Source organism: Polypterus senegalus, chromosome 5 (genome assembly GCF_016835505.1).
Source record: "Polypterus senegalus isolate Bchr_013 chromosome 5, ASM1683550v1, whole genome shotgun sequence".
In the NCBI taxonomy this organism is placed as follows: Eukaryota; Metazoa; Chordata; class Cladistia; order Polypteriformes; family Polypteridae; genus Polypterus; species Polypterus senegalus.
Genome location: NC_053158.1, coordinates 179,847,977 through 179,865,422, shown reverse-complemented (window position 1 = coordinate 179,865,422; position 17,446 = coordinate 179,847,977). Strand labels below are relative to the sequence as shown.

Genomic DNA, 17,446 nt, shown 5'->3' with positions numbered 1-17,446 from the left:
CAAACACTTGTACCATGTATACTCACGTATAAGTCAGGTCTTGAAACCAGAAAACTCAATCATAAAATCAGACCCCGACTTGTACTCCTGTACTTTTTTTTTTTACATCTTCTTGCTTCCTCCAATCTCACATCAGTTTCTCAGACGCCTCGAATTTTCTTGCAGCAGCACAGTTACCAATTTCTTTCACTACTTCAACATTTAATTTAAAACCAGCTTCATATTTTTTTCTGATCGAATTCTCCATCGTAGATAAGGGATGCTCTTTTGATAAAGGTGTATGAGGGTGTAAGATAGAAAAAACACAAAACAGTGCAAACGCTGCTTCGGAATAGTTCAGGTATTGCCATGTGGTCACGTAGGCACAATACATAGAAATCAAAAAGGCTGTGTGCTCCATGGTTACTCTTTCAGGTGGGCGTTAGGATATCATAATCTCTTGGACCAATAGCGTAAGTTTTCCACCTTCGACTTATATGACCGACATTATAAAATACCAGAAATTATGCGGTAAAATCAAGTTCCGACTTATCTGCGAGCATATACGGTATATTTTCTTAAATTGCACATCCTAATTGGTTTTTTTATGAACATGTGACACAGCATGCACCCTAAAGTTGAAATACTTCACCTCAATAGTTATTTCTTTCTTGCATCTGATGTCTCTTGGGATAGGATCCAGCATCCTACAACCCGGTGCTGAAGAATGTGAGCTCAGACAGGGGATGATTCTTATTTGGAATTTTAAAAAATTTTTTTGGTACAGCTTACGTGTTGGTACAGCAGACAGTTGATAATAAGCTGAAAGTGTTGAACACACTATTGAACTGTATTCATTAATTGGCTTATAACATCAACATTAATGATTTTACCTACAAATTCTGGTGGAAGAAATGTTCCTAAATACAATACATTTCATTATTATAAGAATATCAAAAATGAATTTGCCTGGAGAAAATTTAAGGCTAAGCTTTGACAGTTTCGTTTAAAAAATGTTACAACTTTCTGAAAGGTAATTATTTTCTTATCACATTTGCATATGATACCCTGGGTCAAGAAAAAAAAAAGTACAGCAAATTGATGACATTTTTTGAATTTAGGAATTATGATAACCATCCTTCTTTAATGTACAAATACAAACTTTACACAAATTGTTTAGATGTTTGTGCCTGTGAATATGTCACTGACAAAACCATTGGAATAGGTGTAAATGTTGAATACTTTAACATTGTCCCTAACCTATACTATATACAGTAGTGTACTTACACTAAAATTAATTGCTGTATATATACACACTGTATACAGTATATGAGGGAGAATCAAAAGTAATGGCAATGTAGCATTTAACACTAGTAAACTGTGAGCAGATCAACGTAACAGTTGTATCACTTCTCCACATGGTCTCCCAGCAGGTTAATACACTTCTTGTATTTTTCCACTAAGTTCTTCATTCTTTGGGAGAAGAAGCTTTTTGGCTGCACCTCTTCCTTAATCTCATCAGAGGTGAACCTGTGACCACTTAGAGCCTCTTTAAGTATACTGAAGATATGAAAGGCACATTGTGGTAGACCAGGGCTATAAGGGGGTTGTTGAAAATGTTCAGACAGTAGTTGTTACATTGCCTCCACCACTGCATGTGGTTGTGCATTGTCATGGAGCAGTAAGACACACAGTGGATACAAACTGAACTGACTGTAGATCATTTAGAAAGGCACACACCTTTGCATATAAGGCACTGCAATGCATACTGCATGTCAGGAAAAAAAAAACAAGCAATGAACTGTCTTTTGAACTCTGTGATAAAATTGTGGTGAGAAACAGATCAGGGCAAGGGTATAAAATCATTTCTAAATCTTTAAGTGCTCATAAGAGCACAGTGGTCTCAGTAATTGTGAAATTGAACCACGATGACGCTTTCTGGCTTTAACTGTCTCTCCTAAATGAGTAAGTGGGCAAGAAGGACTTTGGATATGGAGGAGACGAAGGACCCAATGGTTCCTCTAACAGACCTTCACAATCCCTCTACTAAGATGGAAGAACTTGTCAGAAGAACTATCTTAGCAGTACTCCCTCATTCAGGTATTCATGGCAGAATGGCTAAATGGAAGCCAGTCTTGAGTAAAAGGAATATAATAGCTTACTTGGAATTTTGATAAATGGCATTTAAGGAATGTGTCAGCATGGGAATAAAGATTAGCTGGTCTGATGAGATAAGTATTGAACTCTTTGGCCAGAATTCCAAGAGACCTGGCACTGTTCTTGAACTGCTGAATAACATTCCTACGCTGAAGCATGGTGGCAGCGTTATGCTAAGGGCATGCTTCTCAGCATCAGGGACATGTGGACTGGTCAGGATAAATGCAGCCAACTACAGAGACGTCATTAAAGAAAACAGGTTCCCAAGTTCACACAACCTTAGACTGGGGTAACAGTTGACAATGACCAAGACAATACTGGAGTGGATCTACAACAAGTTTCTGTCACTGAGTATCCCAGCCTAAGCCCAGTCTTATACTCCATAGAACATGTGTGAAGAGACCTTAATATGGCAGTTTACAAGCAGTTTTCTTCCAGTCTAGTGAAGTTTGAGAGGATCATCCAGGAAAAATGGGATAAACTGTCCAAATCCAAGTGTGAAACGCTTGTAGAAACTGACCCAAGAAGACCTAAAGTTGTAAGTGCTGCCAAAGGGTCCTTTACAAAGTATATACACATGCATGCACATATACAGACATATATATATATACATACACACACACACACACACACACACTCACACACACATATGGGAGACAGTTTTAAGGCTTGGGTTATGGTAATTCTATGCCAAGGTTGGTGCTGTGTGATAGTAGTCTCTCTTTTCCTCCTTCTGTAGAAATGAAGACTGACAGCTCTTTGTCTCTGATGTCACTTCCAGGGTCTGCCCACCTGGACCTGCCTTTTCCTTTGAGAACACCTCATAAATGGAAGAACTGCCATCTTGGAAAGTCATCCATAGAGGGCACAAGTCTGAGGAAGACCCGTTTTGCACTTTCAAAGCATTTATTTTCTATTTCACTTTTTTTTATTTAAACAGGGTTTGCCCAAAACACTGATGTTGTCTTGTTTTTATACATATATATATAAAGAACTGACAGTTTATATAAAGTTTTGGAAAATAACATTTATAAAAAAATAAATTGAAAAATTATTAGCTAACAGGCAGTAAGCAGATGCAAAATATAACAGATTAAAATTTGCTTGCCACAATGACAGTAGTAAGAAAAGTCAGATAAATGAAAATATTTAATAGAAAAAGAAACTTGTCTACATCTAGGAGTTAGGAGCTGAATATATTATACTATGAATACTTAATTTAGAAAAGGAAAGATCAATCACAAATGTGTGGGTGTGAAATTTGAAAAAAAGAAAATTTTAAAAAAAGTCTGCTTTAAATGTGACATGAACCTGATGTCATATGTTTAGAGGTTTATAGGGTCACTACTGTCATATGCACAGAGTGCAGAAAACTTTTCTTGCATGTGCTAGTCAGCATGCTGCACGTTACCACACTCTGCAAATCTACAAGTATAAATACTAACACTGGAAATACGTAAATAAATCACTGCGAAGACATCACATTTAATCAAGGGTAGTAATGAAAGCTTTAATCTAAGCACATAAACGCACACACACACAAATACAGTACATATTGTAATGCATGTGCATCTGGGGACCACCTTCCTGGCTCTGATGAGGTAAACAATACAACCCTGGGATGAGAGGATGAGCAGACATGAATGCTACCTTCTCCTTTCTTTCTCACAACCAAAAAATAGCACCCAAGGATACCTGACCCCGTACCTTCCTGAGAAACCATCCGCATTCCGGTCTTCCAAATTGAAGAATGGCTTTTTCCAGGAGGAGGCATCAGATGCTAACCTGGCAACCACAGAGGACAGAGCTTCTAAGATTCAATATCATGGTTATTCTTATTATTATTCTTATTATTTCCATCTTTGATTAAACAGGGCTACCAGAGTGGTACTCTAACCTTTTTCTGGTGTCTCTATCTTGTCTACCTTCCCGGCCAGTTCTTACAATATACGCATGCACATTGTCTCACACGTGCGCATGGGAGGCAGTCAATTAGCTTGACTAAATGTGTTGTTACGCTGGACCAAGGGTTGGCAGTGAGAACTAACACCTTTTCTCCGTCCTCTACAGATCCTCAGAAGGAAATCCTGTTTAATTTAACTTCTGGTTCCTCCACAGACTCTACTTCTGGTTACAGCTCAGTAGACCTCCCACCCAGTCCCACTCCTGAACTCATGTCCAGGTGCAGCTCAAAAGACATGCCTCTTCCTCCCTCCCATCTATAAAGCCGCCATTCTCTCTGTACTGTGTCAGTCCTGTTTTGGACTCAGTCTAGAGAGATTTCTCAGTCAATCTGTTGTATGTACAATATGCTTACTTTTTTCTAGTATACGGGGTGGATCTCCAAACCTTTTTCTTGTCTCTGTTCTTTATCTTGTTACAACATATAATGTGTACTATGTTCCTAAAATGCACTTCTGGAAATCATTGCATATTTGTAGGAATTTCTACTGCAAGCTTACAAACATTATTCCAATATAGAAAATGGTAATTAGGCTACCCTATTACCTATATGCCAGTTTGTTTAACGTGCAACATGGAAATATTTAATTAAATGATTATTAGATACAAATCTGAGCAACAAATATCAATTATTAACATAATAGCAAACAGTCAAAGTGAGTCTAGACAGAGTAGATTGTATTTCACTAATATAAAAGCATTTCAAAGTGAACATCAATGGCATTTGATAAGAGTGACATAAACTATACTGTTTATCATAATTTTCAAAAAGCTTTATATAAGACACCTCCTCTGTAGTTTGAATTCTTGAGATGCATTGTGTCAACGTGTGAAAATTTGTTTTTAATCAAAACACAATGATTATGGTTAAAAAGGGAACAGTCAAGTTTTTCTAATTTTTAACAGAGAAAAGTACTATTTTATGTGGGAGTTTTGAAAAAATTGCAGCATGAAATAGTCAGTGATTTCTTTAGTGCCTGGCTTCCTGAGGATGTGCTCTCTGCTCAGAAGCATTGATGCCAACATTTGCTATGTGGCTGTTCTGAGAAGTGAATTTCCCTTAGTTTTTCCACCAATGTCTTTTTTAACATGGAAAGCACACCAAGGGGTCTTGTCTGACATCCACAGTAGCTGCAATATCAGTAAACATAGGTACTAGCTTGTCAGCACAATGTATTGGTTTGGAGTGAGATCTTTTCTTTGCGGAGAAGTGGAACCAAAGATATAGAGGTGAGAATTAAGTGCTCCAGACATTAGACTGGGGATCAAAGAATTGTTATACAGTACCGTTAACTGCCCTGACATGTGCGCACACATGCAGAATTAGGACCCACCCCCTGGGGATTCCACACCTAAATATCCAAATAGAAACCAATTAAGCGCTATTAAACAATCATAAATATAGGGAAAACAATTACAAATTAATTGACCAATAGGCCAACAATTACTAATAAGTGATTCATTTTCAGCTCAAACGCAAACTGAAAAAACACGTAAACACGAAAAAAAAGTTGAAGCAAAACACACAGACAGAGCCACAGACTCTCTGTTGAGTTTGAAATAAATTCTTAGAGATCAAGCATTCAAAAGGAGTTTAGCTTAAATCCTTTAAGCACCAGTGATATGTACTACAGGTAACGTGTGATCTTCATCACCCAGTGAGGATGTTTTGATATTTTGGTAATAGTGGTCCAGAGTTATTCTGTCTGTCAAATAACACACTTCTGCAGCTTGCTATGTTTACATCTTAAGGTTTGGTTAAAGTCACACAAAATAATAAAGTCAGGTATTAAAGCCTGACATTTGATCTGCCCATTACTGAATTACAATAAAAGAATTTGCTTAAAAGGTGTCATAAACACCAAACAAATTTCCTCTGCAGGTACAATAATTTACTGTTAGTTATCTTGAATTTCAGATGACACAAGCAACTTTTTCCATCACTTTGATGCTAGAAATTTTCAAGTAGTAATACCTCCTTTAAATATACCACAAAAATCACACAACTGATTGGCTCTATAAGTTTTCTATCCATAAATGCTGTCAATCTGAAGTGAGGTAGAAATTAATCTTAAGATATTTTAGTAATTCTTGGAATGAAACCATGTCGCCTGAAGTGGTATTGCTGCTTCCTTTTTCTCTTGCCATTGACCAGATGTATTGGAAACAAATTAGCAAAGAAGTGCTGTGTTGAACATTACAACAATTTGGAAAAGAAGAGGCCATTCAGCCCAACAAAGCTTGCCAGTCCTATCCACTTAATTCTTCCAAAGTAACATCTTTTATTTTTGACTGTCCCCAAAGTCCTACTGTCTACCACACTAATTGATAACTTATTCCATGTGTCTGTGGCTCTTTGTGAAAAGAAAAACTTCCTAATGCTTGAGCAAAACTTACCCTTAAGAAGTGTCCAACTGTGCCCCCGTGTTCTTGATGAACTCATTTTACAGTAACAGTCTCTGGACTACTGTATTTCCCTTCATAATTTTAAACACTTTAATCATATCGCCTCTTAATCTTTTTTTGCTTAAACTGTGAGGACAGAAATGTGCTGGGAATCAATTTGTAATATTTCACCAAATATGCCTCTTGTGTTAGTAAACCTGTCAGTATTATCATGAACAACATATGAATCAACCAAAACAAAAGAAATAGAAACAATATACTACATTCCTTCAGTAGTGTTTTAATTTTTGCTTAAATATGCTGAAATATTTCAAGAGTTCATCATGGCATTTTGTTTCCTTATCTGCATTAGCCACTGCAAAATTTACAGTAGAATAAAATAAAACAATGATTTATCATCAGAAAAATGTAAATGCAATTTTGACAAAATTTTAAGGAATGCAAAACACGCACATGTATGTTGGTTTAATTACTTATTTAAGCCAAAAGCAGCAGTGTAATATGGGGCAACAGAAAAAGAATAACTTGTTTAGAATTTGGTAGACATTCATTAATGGTATTCTTAATTATCAATGCATGCTGAACTCCTGAAAACCATTAGGATGATTCAATGTGTTTAAAAAATGACTTCATATTATATTTTTTCAATGTCTTCCTCTGTAGGTGGGTATGAGAGAATGGCTGATGTGTTTTCAACAAAGACATATCATTTCATGTCTGGAGGGATTCCAGACATTATGTTGTAGTGACCAGATCATTGGACTTTAAGCCACAATGTAGCTGGATTTACAATGCACTGAACAAGTGATGGCTTCCTGTCAGTCAGCTGTTAAAATATACAGGCTATAAACAATGGAAATGTATGCTGTTTTGTAAATTTTTTTGTATAAAGCCACCTGCCAAGCAATAATAAATTGAAGATTATGTAGCTCTTTTACTAATATGAATGAAGGACATTCAAGTGATAACATTTAGATGAAATGACTGAAAAAATAAATGTGTGGCAATAAAAAAAATCACTTCTAAATCCAGCTATATACAGAAGGAAACAGTGTGTCTTAAAATTTAAAGAATTAGAAAGACAGAGTGAGGTGACAATATTACTTTTATGTGCCTGGTATACTGTATGCCTGTTCTGAAAAATATGTAACATTCAATCACCATAAAGAACCAAGAATAGATTCAGTGAAGAAAGAATAGTGTCAAATAAAATTTGAAAATGCATTTTATACTGGATTTTAAATATTTTAATCTATATAATAAAAATCATCAGCATTATGTGACCTTCTGACACAACTGTCAAAAAGCTCAAGTGAAAATGAATTCAAAACTTGGCCCTTTGTGAAAGGTTCATGTGTGAGTACTCTGGTATCTTCTCACATCCCAAAAATATACAAATTAACCAGACTGGCACTAGAACTCCCAATTACTCCAGAGTGATGAAACTCCAGTCTGTAAGTAGTGTTGTTCTGTGACCAGTCCAGAGTGGGTTCCTCCCTTGTTCCTGATGTTGTCATGTTAGGCTTCAGTCCCCCATAGCACTGTATTGTACTAACATGGTTTGGAAAATAAAAGAATCATGACAATTAAAATCTAAATGTCCCTCAAAAGCTACTATTATATTTAAAATTATATGTAAGTATTCAATATAAAATTAGAAAAAGTAAATTAAGCAGCTGAAAATCATTTGCATGAGGAAGCTAAAGGTACTGGAACACAGGAATCCCTGAGGAATTGTTACTATTCCATAAAAAACAGAACTTGCCTCATCAGTATTTTGCAATATGCTCTTGGGACTTAATGCCTTTTTGATTAATCTATTCATCATTGCAAAATCCCTTTTTTGTTAATCCATTATCACATGCTGACCATCATCTGAAAGGATAAAATAAGTGCCAAAGCGACAGCAGTGATTAAGAGTAATTTGGCTCTTCTGTCAAGACAAGCTATGCTGGCATGTCTATATTTATATTTGGTAATCTGCAACTAAAATAATGATGAACAGGATACAACACAGGAATACCAATAAGTCTCTTTAATTCTGTGTGAGTAAACCACATCCAGTACAGAATGGATCTCACCATGAGCTTTCCTCACTATACTTCTGATAGCTGATATCTGCTGCTTCTGTTATTTTTAATTTTGAATGGAACTAAAATTGTGATTCTATTTTATGTTTGTTCTGTCTTTCATCATCTATGTCATGTCCAATAGTTGTTGCCATTCAATCCATGATCATTGCCCTTTTTTTTCACTGATGGTATTGGAAAAATAAAACAAAAAAAAAAGAGATCCTGAGTCAAGCTGTCATCTACCATGAAAAGCAATCAAGCTTTGTATTGCTTCAGAGCAGAAAAAGGTTACTTTTACACAGAACAAAAAAAGGAAATTCTAATTTTTCATTTTAGATATATCGGTAGGTCATTGTTTCATTAACATGTAGTTTTTGTTCAACTTTTATTGTAGTTTCAATACTTACATGCAAACTATGCTGAAGTCCTGAAATTATTCATACCATGCACAGCAATCAGAAGCAATGCATGTGTCATCATATTTAAAGTGTGACGTATACTTCAGAAAAGTAATCATAAAGATTTCAACCTTTCAGGAGCACATGTAATCATCAGAAGCCTTTTATTTTTCCATTTACATCAGATATAATCTATAAATCTGTTTTGTTTTAGTAACATCCAAGTTTTGCTTGCTCAGCACCACTCCTCCTACATTTTTCTAGACATTATATCTCCTTTTAGCTCTGCTGGCTTGTTATAGAATTCATCCTTTTTATGTTTAAAATTAACATAACTAGCAGGATGGCATGAAAAATGGGTTACAAATGATAAAATGTGTCACTTTCTGATAATTACAATCATGTAGGAACTGAAATCTACAATGCTTATAAAAAGTATTCACCCCCTTGGAAGTTTCCATGTTTTAATGTTATACAGCACTGAATTACAGTCGATTCAAGTTGGCTTTTTAACAACACTTCAAAAGAAAATGGCTTTTTAGTTTTTAAGTGTAAAAAGATCTCCGCAAAGTGGTCAAATTTAATTGCAAATATAAAAATAAAAAATTGGATCTTATAACTACTCACCCCCTTCAAGTCAGTATTTAGTAGGTGCACCTTTTGCAGCCATAAGAGCCTTGAGTTTGTGTCCATAGGTCTCTATCAGCTTTGTACATTTAAACACTACATTTTTCCCCATTCTTCTTTGTAAAACCACTCAGGTTCTCTCTGGCTGCATGGGGATCATGAGTGAACAGCCTTTGTCAAGTCCAGGCACAAATTCTCAGTTGGATTGAGATCTAGACTCTCACCTATCCATTCCTGGACATTAACATTGTTGATTTTAAGACATTCCTGTGTAGGTCTGGTTTTATCCCTGGGGTCGTTGTCTTACTGGAAAACAAATTTTCTCCCAAGGTGCAGGTGTCTTATAGGTTGCATCAAGTTTTCCTTCAGGATTTCCATGTATTTTGCTGCTTTCACTTTCCCCTGGACCCTCACAAGCCATTTAGGGCCTTTTGCAGTGAAGTATCCCCCCCATTATGATATTACCACCACTATGCTTCACAGTAGGTATGGTGTGTTTTTTTTATAATGTGCAGTGTTTGGCTTATGCCAAAATATGTTATTTATTTTAGTGGCCAAAAACTCAGTTTTTTCAGCGAACTTCAAAGTTACCCATGTGCCTCCTGGCAAACTCTCCCTCACATGTCATGTGCACTTTTTTTCTTTGCCACCCTCTTATAAGGCTGTGACTTTTGAAGCAACCGATCACTATTCTCTCCAATTATATCCACAGTAGCTTGTAACTTCTTCAAAGTTCTCATAGGTCTCTTGGTAGCCTCCCTCGCTTGTCTTCTTCTTGCACAATCACTCAGTTTTTGTGGACAGCCTGCACAAGCAGATTTACAGCTATGCAATACTCTTTCCATTTCTTCATGATTACTTAACTGGACTCCAAAGTATATTCAGTGACTTTGATATTTTCTTGTCTAAATTCCTTGATTTGAGCGTTTTGTTTATCAATCGCTTTTAGCTTGGAGTGTTGTTTTGTCTTGGTTATGTATGTTGGGTTAGCATACGGACTCATGACAAGTTGGACCATCTTGATAAAGTATATTTATACTACAATCAATTAAACCTCCTTGACAAATGATCTCCATTAAAATAATTACATCACTTTTAAAACCAATTTGCTTTATTTCATTGATAATTTAGGGGTGTCATTTTACTTATACTTATGTGATCAGCCATTTTGTGTTTTAGATTTTTAATTACTTTAGACCACTTTGCATGGATCTGTTTTCACTTTGACATTTAGGAGACTTTTTCTGTTGGTAAGTGTCAAAAGAGCTAAATTAAATCCAGTGTGATTCAGTGTTGTATAACAGTAAAATGTGAAAACTTCTGAATACTTTTCATAGGCACTGTATTTTGGAATGTGGATTTTAACTCCAGTCCTCAAAGTGTATTACATATTTTTACAGCAAAAAACAACAACCAGTCTGTGCTGGATTTACTTAAAACTGAAATTACTTGAATTAGATTGGGGGTATAAATGCAGAGATGAATGTGCATGGGAAATATTGGTAAATTAGAATCTGATTAACATTCTAATGCAAAATGTTTTGAAATGTTACTTGCATGCAGGGCTGTCTTAGCATCTTTATAGGTCCCCAGGAAAAGCAATGCATTTGGGCCCCTACCTACACAACTACTCAGCAAGTCACAGCATACATAGATTTGCACGGGTGGCCTCTATGCTCATGGGGCCACCAGGCAACTGTACTAGCATGCCCATGCGTTAAGACAGCACTGGTTGCATGGTACTAAATGGCACTTATGGATACTTCAAATAAGAGAAACAGTTCCTTATACTGCTGACACCAAAAGACATGGAGAGCAAGCCTTACCAAATCTGAAAGACAGCACAAAGGACCATGTTCAATTATGTACTCAGTGGTTAAATATGGTGCTTATCCACTTTGCTTTGTTCCCATGATGATGTTCCGAAGATGATAATCAGGTTAAAAAATAAGTAACTAGAAGAACAAACTGCAAGCTTGGCCATGCTTTAACTTGGCAATTCCTCCATGTTTTCTTATAGGGGTGCTAGCTCCCTGGAAATACTTTCATTTTGTAATTGTGGCGTCTTAAGTAACCCGAAACTATATAGATATAATATAAAAAGGCATTAACCCTCCCTTAGTGATACAGCGGTAAGAAATCACATAGGAGCTTAGCTTTCTTTATTGACAATTTATGCAGCATAACAGACGAGGAAGCCAATGACAAGACTTTTTACTGAAGTGGGAGCTCGATGTATACAGTCTGCCATTTTCGTCACTGCGTTGGAAGGATTTTCAGGATTGAATGACGTTATCTCCCATTTGTCTGTCAGCTTCCTCGTCTGTTATACCGCGTAAACCGTCATTAAAGAAAGCTAATTTATTTTCTCTTATGTGATTTCTTACCGCCGTATCACTAAGGGAGAGATATAGCCTCTTTATAATATATCTATTTAGGTTCATGGTTACTGATGACGCCACAATTGCAAAATGAATGTATTTCCATGTTAGCTAGCACCTCCTATAGGAAAACACTCCACGATTGGTTTTCACTTTGTACACAGTAATTCCTGGACAGGCACCATCTCCCCGTGATTTTGAACTGAATAATCCGGATAGAGGAATAAGATAAAGTACTTTCACTTCTACATAATCTTTGAAGGAAGCTTGAACTTAAAATATGGATCTGATGAAAACTTAAATTTGAGCTTACATGTGACAAAGAAGTTTAAATATAAATTTGATACATAGAAAGTAAAATGGATGTGAAATATTCTAATGAACTCATCACTCTGAACATTCAGGTATTATTCAGGAGCAATAAAGAATACTAATAAGATGTGGAGGCATATAGTGCTCAGTGAGGAGTCAAGAGAGGTTATAATTAAGTTGAATAACACAAACCTGTACATGAGGTGTCATTTTAAATATTGAGTACAGTGCTGGTTTTCTTATTAGCACTAGAAGAAGTTGAGAAGAGAGCTACTTGAAAAATAACAGACAGTAAGGAAAAGACATATGAAATTGAATCTTTACAGTCTGAATACACTGAATTTCAGTAGAGATTTGACAGAACTGGTGAAAATGTGAAGATATACAGATGTAGATATAGGCTGCTATCAAAAGCTGTTCGGACATACAGTGCCTTCAGAAAGTATTCAAACACCTTCACTTTATCACATTTTGTTATCTTGCAACCTCATGCTAAAAACGTTTAAAATCATTTTCTTCCTCATCAAACACAACTCAATACCTCAGAGCAACAAGACAGAAAAGAGTATTTTAGGAAATTGTGCAAATTTATTTGAAATAAAAACCTGAAATATCATATTGATACAAATATTTAAACCGTTTCTACAACTTGTGTAAAGTCCACTTGTAGTCAGCTTAACTGGTTGGACTTGATTAGGAAAAGCACACACCTGTCTATAAGAGGGTCCGAAAGGTGACAATGGGTATCAAAGCAAAAACCAAGCCATGAGGTAGAAAGAAATCTTCTGCAGAGTTTAGAACCAGAATTACATTGATGCATAGACCTGGAGGATGCTAAAAAAAAATCTGCAGCATGGAAGGTTTCCAGAAGCTCAGTTGATTCAACTTTGAATCTTCTAGCATAGCCAAATTGAGCAATCCAGGAAGAAGGGCCCTGGTAATAGTGATGACTAAGAACCTGATGGTCAATGAGGTTCAGGGAATCTGGATGGAGATGGATTAAACGTCCTGAAAGACAGCCACCACCACTGCAAAACTCCAATAATGTGGGCTGTATGGTAGAGTGGCCAGATGATACATGAAAGCTCACTTGGAGGTTGTAATAAGGAACCTAAATGACTCTCAGACTGTGAGAAACAACAGCCTCTGGTCTGATTAAATCATGATTGAACTGTTGGGTCTCAATTATAAGGATAACGTCTTGACTAAACCAGGCACCACACATCACCAGCGCAATACCATTCCAACAATGAAGCATGGTGGTAGCAGCATCTTGCTGTAGGATCATTTTTCAGAGACTAGGATTGAAAGACTACAGGAGTCAAGGTAAAACTAAATGGAGCAAAGGACAGAGTCTTAATGAAAACCTGTTCCTGAGTACTCTCAGATTGACCTTTTAACAGGACAATGACCTTAAGCACAAAGACAAAACAGGAATGTTTAGGGACAAATCAGGGAATGTTCCTGAGTGGCCCAGCCAGAGCCCAGACATGAACCAAACTGAGCATCTCTGGAGAGGCCTGAAAATGGCTGTCCACTGACCATCTCCATCCAACCTGACAGAGCTTGAGAGGATCTGTAGAGAAGAATGTCAGAAAATTCTGAATTCCAGGTGTACAAAGCTTGTCTTGTCATACCCAAGAAGACTCAACGGGGATTCAATGAAGTACTGAATAAAGTGTCTCAATGCTTGTGTCAAACAGATATTTAATTTTTTTTAATAAATTTGCAAAAATGTCTAAAGTCTTGTTATTGTTTTGGCCTTCTGGAGTATTGAGTCTTGCTCGATGAGATAAAAAATAATTTAAATGGCTTTAACACAAAACTGCAACATAACAAAATGTAGGCAGTGTGTTGACATGGTGAAGGCTTTGGACTTCAAACCCAGAGGTTGTGGGTTCAGCTTCTGCTACCGTCACTGTGTGACCATAAGCAAGTTGCTTGGCATGTCTGTGCTCCAACTGGAAAACCAAAAATAAAAGTAACCAATTGTATCATAAATGTTGTAAGTTGCCTTGGATAAAGGCATCAACCAAATTAATATATACTGTATATAGGGGTCTGAATAACTTCTGAAGGCATTGAAAATAAAAATAAGGTGTTATTTTTTAAATCATAGTACAAATGATATATAGAGAAAGTGGCACTAGGGTGGTCAATAGATTTCATCTTGATGTTTATTTGCACACAGTAGATGAATACCAATTGACAAGCTACCAATTGATTGACCTGTTCTCATTGCATCTTTCCTTTTGTCTTTATGAATGATGAGATGTGAACAGTACATCCAAACGAACTAGGCTAGCTGAACACAAGCACAGGGCAATAGCCAATATTTATGTAGATAATAGAAATGTATCATGTAAGTGTTAAGCACACTATATCTTTCTTAATCCATTTTTTTGTGATCAAATTTATAATTGAAATACAAAGCATACACTTTTAAAGGGTACATAAGCCTTTCTGACAGGAAGTGCAACAAGGCAAACCCTCATGCTCAATGCCCTCCAACCCTCCAGCCCACCACCCTAAACCCAATCTAACCCTGCTATGGTAAAATTGGTAGCAACAACACAAAAATAAAGGAGCCTATGAGGGTTTGTGAGTGAGGGATCAGCACACCATAAGACCCCATTATGAAAAAGAAGAACTAAGGTTATGGCCAGGACCTGGGTGCATCCGTAGTCAGGCCAGCCATACCGTATCAATCCATTTATCAATATAAGAGCCAAAAGACCCAATGATCCTCACCATATTTATTTTTAACAGGGTCCCGACAACATCATGTACTATTTCCCCCAACAGACCCCCAGGCCATCTCAGGGCTCAATCACACACATTCAAATAAAGACAAATGTATAGCTTGGGGAAATTTAAAGGTGTCAGTCAGCATAACAACATGTGGAGCTTGCCTATAATAACTATTGTAATTATACTTGAATGTATCATAACGTTTACTGTTTTTCAAATAATTATAATAACATTAAGTAACTACAGTATATAATAATAATTACTTGAGAATAGTTTTCACATGCAGAATTAATATGACATAGATATCATCAAGTATGCAATGCAAATCTGATGAAAATGTTCAGTTTAAGTACAGTGCATACAAAATGTAATTTTGAATAGCCAGTAAAATACAAACAGAATTGGTAAAATTTCTATTTTATACCATGAATGCCATGATAAAAACTGTGCAGAAATACCAGTGACATTATTGCATCTACAGTTGATTAAAAGAGTAGACTTTAAAAATGTGTAATTAGATAGAGTGACAGTCGCCATAATGTAGAGGGGCACAAAACTCAAGACGTATATTACAGCAGTCAGCAGGGAACATCTCAATTGGCAGGTTGTGCTTTCAAAAGGAAAGTTTTAAACCAGGTATTCTTTGAAAGCCCAGAGCTGCTGTTACAAAATGCGAATCACTCTAGAATCTCATAATTGTCTGTATAAGCATTAATACTTTGCATTTTGTTAAACAGAGCATGAACAATGGATTTCAAAAGAGGTGTATATGATGCCAGTGCGGGGCTCTTACTTCTAAGTGAAGCACATTTTTGGACAAGTGTCCCATTTTCTGATGCTTGTTCAAATCCTTGAACATAACATGGTACTTGTTATATTATGCAGGTGTTTCACTTAAAATTCAGCAATTATCAATGTGATTGTGAATGAACCTCGACTAACAGCAAAAGTAAAAAGCGTTACTTGAATGGAATATTATCTCATAAATTGAAATCGTTAAGTGTCGTTATCTGGAATTAATGCTTCTGTTTTTAATAGGATATAGATTAAAAACCAAAAGTTTCATAAAAATAATTCCCGAATTTCACATCATGTCAATTTAGGCGACGAAATTTATTATTCCTTTTTTTAATATTCTGTATAAATGGAATTTGCTGCCTTTATTAGGAAAAGTAACATCAGTACAAGAAACACAAACATCGAACAGTTTCTTAGTGCGTAATCTTCAAATCTAAATTACTGAAGACTTTCTCCAGCCCTGAATTAAATATGGTCCATACGCAGCATGCCTGTTCTGAAAACATAAAATCATTTTTATTATGTAATTATTTTCCCTCAGTGTAAGAATGCCTGCTAGGAGAACGGATTTCGTTGACATCACGGCGTCCGTTATGATTTGGATTCCAAAAGGTATTGTTAAAGGTGTCAGCTAAGAAATCGTTAACAAAGAGGTACTTACCGCTGCCACCATGCAGAAGGCAAATGCAGCCCCGCAGACAGCTGTTCCTTTCATATTTACTGATGTCTCAGAACTGTGCGCTAAGCACACCGCGCCTCTCTTTGATACTCGTTTTTTTCTCGCTCTCTCTCAGAAATAATAACAGATCAGAATTCCCCAAGTCTTTCCAAGTGGACTCCTACGCAAGTATCAGGACATTAATATGTGATCTCGCGTCTTAGAGACACCTAACATCTGGCAGGCGGAGCAGCGTTACCGGCAGCATTTATATGCGCCCGCAGACAGCGAGGGGGACAGAAACAATGAATCGTTTGAATAAGGGAAAAAAAGTTAATACTATCTATTGATCCGACTGTCTGCAGCTACCTTTAAGTTCGTAACTCCGTTTTTTTCCACTCGTCCATGCATTTTCTTAACAGGTTTAAAGCCATTGCTGTATTGGAAGGAGCGGCGTTTTCTTTTATAATATTCCGGTGAGTTCATTTTATGATTCGGTTGCTTCACCAAACATCCATTTGAGCCTTATAATAATAAAGAATTATAAGAAGCAAAGACAATACAGGATGAAAAGAAGTTAATCTAAAAAAGAAGTTGTGCTTAAAAGGTGTGAGTCATCTTCATATAACGTAAAGAAATAATAAAACATATGCAGAGTTTGCAGGTTTTCGCCATTTCTATTTCAGTCCAAAAGCTACTTGTGCGGTTCACTGTCGTCAATAAACTGGACCGCGGTGAGTGTGTCTGTGTATGTTCTGGATAAGTTCCTGCATGCTATGCATCCATGTTCTCCATCTGTACAGTTCTTTATAGACAAAGATGATTCTGAAAATGGGCAGATGGGTCAGAATTTAACCAAATATACATGTGGATATGGAAAACATGATGCTGATATTATCACTTCTTTGTAATTAGATATCACTTGAATTCAAACTTTGGGTTCCT

At 36.4% G+C, this 17,446-nt stretch overlaps 1 protein-coding gene across 6 annotated transcripts in view; it reads right to left on the bottom strand.

Annotated features, from left to right (window-relative positions):
- ghrhrl (growth hormone releasing hormone receptor, like) overlaps positions 1 to 16,965 on the bottom strand; it is a 144,291-nt gene extending 127,326 nt beyond the window's left edge. For 2 of the 6 annotated variants that reach the window (XR_005633793.1, XR_005633792.1), the window contains exon 1: positions 16,505 to 16,861. Coding sequence is in view for 4 of the 6 variants with exons in the window: in XM_039753678.1 (XP_039609612.1) it covers positions 16,505 to 16,558 (54 nt within the window). In the remaining 2 variants the exon portion in view is untranslated. The other 4 variants (XM_039753673.1, XM_039753675.1, XM_039753674.1 and 1 more) reach the window with 3 other exon arrangements.
- Between the last annotated feature and the right edge of the window lie 481 nt (positions 16,966 to 17,446).